Source organism: Micropterus salmoides, unplaced genomic scaffold, assembly GCF_014851395.1.
Source record: "Micropterus salmoides isolate LMB-PRFRI ecotype aquatic unplaced genomic scaffold, ASM1485139v1 Ms_hic_scaffold_1269, whole genome shotgun sequence".
In the NCBI taxonomy this organism is placed as follows: domain Eukaryota; kingdom Metazoa; phylum Chordata; class Actinopteri; order Centrarchiformes; family Centrarchidae; genus Micropterus; species Micropterus salmoides.
In genome coordinates, this window is record NW_024040340.1 from 11,753 (window position 1) to 19,600 (window position 7,848).

At 38.6% G+C, this 7,848-nt stretch overlaps 1 protein-coding gene across 1 annotated transcript; it reads right to left on the reverse strand.

The window, feature by feature from the left end:
• Positions 1 to 1,516: 1,516 nt before the first annotated feature.
• On the reverse strand, positions 1,517 to 6,222 carry LOC119900137 (26S proteasome non-ATPase regulatory subunit 5-like). The gene is given in 11 exon segments (XM_038714896.1): positions 1,517 to 2,944; positions 3,134 to 3,274; positions 3,392 to 3,501; positions 3,637 to 3,828; positions 4,093 to 4,235; positions 4,326 to 4,435; positions 4,758 to 4,886; positions 4,963 to 5,076; positions 5,154 to 5,203; positions 5,206 to 5,297; positions 6,011 to 6,222. Coding segments are annotated over 11 exon segments (1,512 nt in total). The 5' UTR covers positions 6,184 to 6,222; the 3' UTR covers positions 1,517 to 2,686.
• Between the last annotated feature and the right edge of the window lie 1,626 nt (positions 6,223 to 7,848).

Here is a 7,848-nt window from a genome sequence, read left to right on the forward strand (position 1 = left end):
ACTTACACTCACAGAAGTGCCAGAAGAAGAAATGAAAATAAAATGTAAAGAGAAAAGATTGCTTGACTGGATTTTCTATTATTATTATTTCTTTGTTTATTTGATGACGCAAACTGGACCAAGTATGGAGGAGACGTGGGAGAGGTGATATGATTCACTGGGTTGACGGTCACATGAGGTTTAAGCTTATGATGGATGTTTGGGATTGAGTCAGTCACTCTGACTAAAGCGGGAAGTCTTTTTTACTGGAGATAAGTCACACCTGTGAGATTATCCCACCTGGGGAGATCTGCAGGTGGGTTATGATAAAATAACTCCAGAAAGCCTAAACTCTTCACAAGAAAATGGTGTTTATGATATAGAAAATACCATAATAAGGTGGTGAACCGTCTGCCTGACGGTTCACCACCTAGTATTGATCAGATTTTTCATCTAGACACCATGAGGTTGACAATTTTGTTTTTAAGGAAATATTTTTGACAACTATTTGATGGATTGCCATATATCACAACACATTCAGACATTCTTAGTTCCCAGAGGATAAATGTTAATGAGTTTAGTGTGACTATGACTTTTCCTCTAGCACCAACAACCATGATATATAGTAAAAAGCTTTTTTATTGATAAGGATTTTGAATGTAATATTTTTTACTTGTCATGGATTTTTAGTGTGGGTTTCCCACTATTACTTAAGTAAAGAATTGGCGTACTTCTAAGAATTAATAATGTGAAACTGGATTTCAGTAATTTGCCTGACTGCTGATAGACTGCGTGTCTAAGGGAGGCAGAGTTGAACTGTCGCCCTCTAGTGGAGACAAAGAATTCAGTTGAATCTCAAACCCAGTCCAACACTTGATAGCCAACTATAGGTCTTGTATCTTCGTATCACTTACTTTATACACAGCAGTATATGACACAAATACATTAAATAATCGTCTCACATGTTGGGTTAAATCTGAAAATGATTTTTTTTAAAGTGATGGCCAATTAGTCATATTTCTCCTTAAATGAGTTGTTAATGAAGTTTAACCAATCAAGTCAAACCCACTGGATGTGTGGGTTTAATGCTCAATGGTTTAGCAGAATCAAAATTTAAGAACAGGACATAACTAAGCTTTTCAATGTGAAGCTGCTGATCAAGACACGTGCAGTACTGCTTCCATCCAGTTTCAGATTAATGGTTTGTCTGTTCAGAGAAACTGGAAACTCCTTGTCCCCTCTGAGAAATTAATGAAAAGCCTCACATTGATAATACCCCCTCATATATTAACAGATCCAATGAGGTCCAATTTATTGTCACAAGATATAAAACCATCTGACATAGATGTGTGAGACTAGAGTGGAAAAATATTTCTGCCTACTCTCCTAAAACATACCATTAAATTGACTTTACTTGGTGCTACAAAACATTTAATGGCTGTTTTAAAAAACCTTCAAGGTGTGTTTGAAATTTGAGAATCACATTTCTGGTTGTAATAATTACCCTTGTGCAAAATATGACAAGTAAACAAACACATCAGGTATCAGATTACGTCCTCTTTAATTGCAAAAAAAAAAAAAATTCTATATCAATTTTATTTAGTAAACAAAATATTTGACACAAAACAATGTAATCAATGTCTGAAGCATTCGAAAAGCATTTGATCAGCAGGATTGCATTTTTGGTTGCGCCCTGTTTGATTTGAAAGATACTGTATATGATGAAGGGAATTTGTGTTTATAAGCGCCTGGATGGTAAACATTTGAGGATAAGTTCTTTAATTATTGCTTAAGTAACTGGTAAACACTCTGAGAAGACCATGCTGACATTGTCATATGATGTGGAGATATAGTGACGTGAACAGGTATCCATCATCTTACAATGGCTACGTTTGATGTGTTTGTGTGTGGATTTTCACATCCTTCATGGAAGTTCATCTTGTCACAATAAATTTAACTGTTACTGGGATACTCCAGCGATTTTGTGTTTCTATAACGCTGGGTGACTTACAAGAGAAAACCAAAGCAGCGGATTCCAAGATATACCAATCTTAAATATCTAGTATGGGTCAAGCTTCAAAATCACTCACTCCTACATTTCCCATAATGCAACTCAATAGCGTCTTACGTTAGAACCTCCCTGTCTTCTAATTGCCCAAATCTTTCAAACTCCAAGCCCCCAGGTTGTAACGCTTTCTGTAAAGAAATGTGCAATCTCTAAGCCCAAACTGATATAACGTACATTTCAATACTTTACTTGATACTCTATTATATTTACTCCACAGGTGTGGTGACTAAATATGACAAAAACAAAGTCTAAAGTTTAAACAAAGTTTAAAGTCCTATCAGAAATGCCTGATAAATATAATGTGTTTAGATTGGCCTAAATTAACAGCAGCTGAGGTGTCAGGCAAAGCATGTAATTAAGACAAATTATTTGTTTTTAAATACTTTCAAAGTACTTAAACCTTCCTTTTCAGATTTTATGTTGTAGGTGTATAAGCATTTTTGTCAACTCATGTTTGAAAATTAAATAAGTTTTAACATCTTGTCCTGATTTGTAAGAACTATTTATGTATTTATCAGAAGAATTGTTTATGAAGGCAGTGAATAATGTGTTAACAATGAGTTTGATTACTCAGGCACTTACCAATTACTTAAGCATTAACCAGAAACCCATGAAGTGTACTGTTGTTGTTTGTTTGCATCAGTCTGCTCCTTCTGTACTGACTGAGGCCACAGCTGAAACATAGTACGCTCCCTCTCTGAGATACGTCTTCAGACGGATGTAATTCTGGCTGCCCAGAATCTCTGCTGCTGTCGATGAGCACACAATCGACCCCACCAGTTCAAACTTAGCGTCTTTGGCCTCCTTTGTCTGACCCGTTGAACGATCCAAAATGAACTCCATGAAACTGGGAGTGCTGATCATTAACTTCTGACCCCATGGCTGAGAAGCGATGGCCTGGAAAACACACACAACCAAATGTGATGATACAGATGTGACTGGAGCAATGTTGACGGCATTATGGTTTTGTGTAATGGTACAGACACCAAGACAAAATCTTCCAATATCTATAGCTCAACAGGTTTTCAAAAAAAGTCAGTAACACATGGAGGAAATAATGGTAGTTAGAAAGAGCTGAGCACTCACAGTAAATATCCGCAGAGCCCCACAATGCAGCTCTGGGAACGGCTGAGTGCTAATGTTGCAAATCATGTCCATGGGCTGCTTAGACAAAAGGTGAAACCAGGACTCTGTGAGGGCCAAGAGGTCTTCTGTCTGATGCTCTGGCTGCAATGAAGCATTTTAGAGTGATGATGTGATCAACGTTTGTTTTGTAGATGTCATTTAAAAACATAAAAAAAGAAGTATGGCTATGAATATACTTTTGCATGTGCACACACATACCTGTAGAGTGAGAAGTTGTGATATGGCGTCTAAGCTGCGCACTCTGAGCTCTGTAGCGCCTGAGCTGGCAAGCTGGCTCATTCTCAACAACACAGCTTTGAACTTTTCACCTGAAGACACACAGAGAATCTCACAAAGATCTCAAGACATCAGCTAGAATTACAATAATGTAAACATTCTCCATTTCTCTTTTGGGATCTTTGGCTTTTATTAAATAAAGCCTGGGAGAAAGATAACAAGCTAACCTGTTTTCTGAAGGACCTGCTTCCCTTCCACAGTAGACCCAAGTAATCCCAAAGTGTCCAGAGCCACGCCGATCATCACAGGGTCTGGGTCCAGAGCCATCTCAAACACTTTGTTCTGGAAAACCGGGTATGCTTCACAAACCTGCTGTGGGCTGTCCATAATGGCCAGGTTTCCAAAGAACTTCACCAAACCTACGGGAGTAAAATTCAAACAGTAAAGAACTGAATAATGCAGCATTGAATTGTTGTATTAAATAAAGGAATACTCCATCTAAACATAATAATGTTCCCTTTTACATCTGAAATGATTTGCTCCCATAATAGAAGAAAATAGTCTGACACATCTGCCTATGATTTAACAGGAAAACAAACAAAAAACATAAAAAAAGGAGCCAGTAACTTAAGTAACTGCTGTATTTCTGGGTTTTTTTGGAGCAGTTTTCTCAAGAGACTCACCAGGAAGGTAGAGAGAAGAGAGCGAGTCAGTCTCTGCTCCTCTGATCATGTTGGAGATCTTGTCCATTATACCCTGCTGGGCCAAATACTGTCGGCCATGCTGACTGTGGGCTAGAGTGGTCACCATCTCAATGGCTGTGGCTCTGGAGGAAAAGGAAACAAGAGGAACAAATGTAGCATTGATAGAAATGTAAAGACACTCTCTGTACCTATGATATGATAAAACTTATTACCTGATCAACACATCGTCTCCTGTCAGTTCTCCAATCAGCTGAGAAATTAAGCTGCTATTGGCACAGTATCCAAGGGAAATGGGAGATACAGAAGAGATTTCCACCACCAGCTGCAAGCAGCAAGAAAACTTTATTAGGGAAATCAATACAAGAGCTATTTTATGTGCGCTTATATGCAGTATAAACTTGAAATAAACTTTAGTTTATTAATTTAGTTGCTTCTATGTACATGGTTACAAGTTCATCTGTAACGAATTGAAGCTTTAATATAACTGAATCTAAGTGCCCACACATTCTGGCAGAACTTACTGTTATGATTAGTCATCTTTCCTCTGATTCCATCCAAATAAAAACTTGTATATCACAAAAAAATTTGCTACTTCTGCATCATCAGCCACAAAGTAACCCAAAGTGACACACAGTTGAGCTTACCTCATATATCCTGTATCTGACAATGTCACTTGTGTTCATCACATCCTTCATAACTTTCAGCAGGTCGCTCTGGAACAATGTGTCTAACCCGGGCTTGGAGTGACTCAGTTTCGACAAGGACTGGATGGCCTAAGAAACACAACAATTATTGAACCCACTCTATATTAATTAAATACACAGGATATTTGCGTGCTTAGGTCTTCACCTGCTTTGCCACAGCAATTTTCTCTTCTCTGATGCAGTTGATCACCGCTCGAAGAATGTCATGGTTGTTGAGGATTTCAGTTGCAGCGTCAGGGTGCTCCACTATTCTTCCAATCTGAAAAACATAAAAACTTGACAAGGTCAGTGGTTTAAAGTCTGTGTATGTGCGTGTACTGTGTGCAAGCAGCCTACCTGTGTCAAGGCCAGTATTTTAACAGTTTCATTAGGATGGGTCAGACCCCCTGTATCTCCACTCTGTAGTTCTGGGCCAGGGACACAGGGCTGAGGGCCGTTAAGATGCATTTCAGGATGTCCACACACAGCTCAACTTGCTCCCTGTGAACACAGCTCACATTAGTAAATATAAATGTGCAGTACAAGTGCAGTCTAGTTGGCATATTGAAATTGCTGTTTTGTCTGACACTTAAGCTCAGATATTCTCTCTACTGGAAGCAGAAGAACAGTCAGAGATATAACAATTAATCAATTAGCAAAAAAGTAAGTCTGTGTGAGTGTTTGGACAGTGACATGTCTACATTGGTAGCCTCTATAATCCAGCACGCAAAACTTGAAATTAAGCAATGACTATGCAGTTAAACGGCTAATTTCACGGTGTTCACATCCATATTGAATAACGTAACATAGGATGTGTAACGTTAGCAAAAACATTTTCTGCTGCTGTACTGTACAAAACGAATTAATTTATTGGACTGTGTGTAAAAAGGGCAACGCTATGAGCTCTGTTGCCCTCAATATGAAAGTCAGCCATGTTATTTTCATTTTCAATCCAATAATAGAGGGCTATACGACGGAAACGTGTCCCTGCCCACACCTGCGTTGCACTGTTTAGTAGTAGTGTAGCCAGTTAGCTTGCTTACTAGAACGGGTAAACACAGCCTATTTAGCTAGTTAACCTTCCGGTATGTTTACCTACTGTTTGAGTAACTGTTTATGATACTAAAATCAAATACTGACAGCTGAATGACTCAGCAGTTCACACACCGCAGTTTGCTGAACAGTGTGAACGAGATGCATTGTGCCAAACCAACCTCTGATTTGAGTTTAACAGAGAGAATATCACATTAAAACGCTGTCCGCTCACAGAGTCTCTCAACGCGCTGAGAGGTATCGATAGTAGAGCTGTTTTTAAACTCTGTAGCTCTTCAATTGGATCTTCGACACCGGAGATTTCCTCCAGTAAACTCTCAATGGAAGCAGCCATGACTGTCAATGTTTGGGGAAACCAAACTATCGACTAACGACTCCGACAACTTCTTCTTCTCCGTCGTAATTAACGCGGTTGACATTCAACGTTATGGCGCTTTACTGCCACCTGCTGGGCGGAGTGGGAGCTTCCACTTGATTTATTTTTCTTTCAGCCTGTCCACTTCGGTCTAAAACACATTATAGTAAAACATAATTTACAATTCTTTACATCCACCACTCCCTATTTGTGTTAAAAATTACTTTCTTTTGTAAATATATAGTGGTAAAGTGGCGTTTTATACTTTGAGAAAGGTTATTTTATATACCAAATAACATTACCCGAAGCTCATAAATATAATGTTTGTCATGGAGGGAAAACAAGTGCAAAATCAGCTCCCCATAACTATATGGTGGAACACCTATAATCTCAGAACATGCAGTTTGGGCTCTGCAGTGCTTCCAGATATTGTTCTGTTCATTAATGGGAACTCCATGCATGCACTGGCTGGTGGCCAGTCATGGCAGCAATTTTACTGGCATTCCATTGATGCACCTGGATCGCTCCTCACAATCAATATCATCAATAATTGAACATCAACAATTGAACAATTTGAAAAGGACATCTTTTTTTGACAATTTAAATATAAACCTTTATGGTCTTTCAGGTGCATAGCCAGTGAATGTCTGTCATTTAAATCTTTAATTTAAAAGATAACTTTATCTTATAGTCTGAATATTATAGTGGATGTTTGACCTTCACTGTGCAAAATGATGTATGGGTTTGACACTAGAAGTTTTCACATTTATCTGCTGTAGGGGGAATGTTTCACTGTTACCTTAAATATGAGCTTGACATTTACAATGGTGATTTTGTACTGCAAAGCCAATCATAGTCCACTTTGCAACTAAGACAACTGTGATCTGGAAAGTCGAAGCCAACAGTGCACATACACTGAGAAGAGACTTCTCAGGGAAGTAGGAGACATCATGTGTCTAGTATTTAAACTTTTGAAATTAAAAATATTTGCATTTTGATAGATTCTGGATTTTTCAGTGTGAGAGAAGGAGTAGATGTCATTTTAAGAATTTCTATCAAGGTATTAGACATAAATCATTATTCAAAGTAGGGTATTTTTATATGCCATAAAACACATCTGGAGTGGCCCCTTAATGTCATTGTGGTATGGTTAAACTATTCCTTCTTGGTATCATTAATGTTGTATACATGATACAGGATACTCTCCTCTTGATGAAGCATGTGACTTGGGGTTGGGGTGCAGGGTTACATGCTGCTAGAGTTTCATGAAAGTGGAAACCCAGTCTGTCAGCAAGTAGTGTTGTATAACTGACAACAGCGGGAGGTCCTCTGGTCACATACAGCTAATACAGCTACTAAAAACAGATAAACAACAAGGCTGTCATGCAGGTACAGTGTTACTTCTTTGCAGCTTATATGAAATTTTAATTTAAGTGTGATTCGCTACCTTTATGATAATTCATACTCTGTTTTTTGATCTCATGCTCCAGTGCTCTCCTGCAAACTGCGTACCCACCAGTGGTGTTTCCTCCTCTTCAATGTGCTACTCTTCCATGCCCTGTTGTTTGGGGCAGACTTTGTCGAGGAGTACCTCCTGCAGCCCACACCTGGGGTCTACACTGATGGCACGGTTGCTGATGTAAG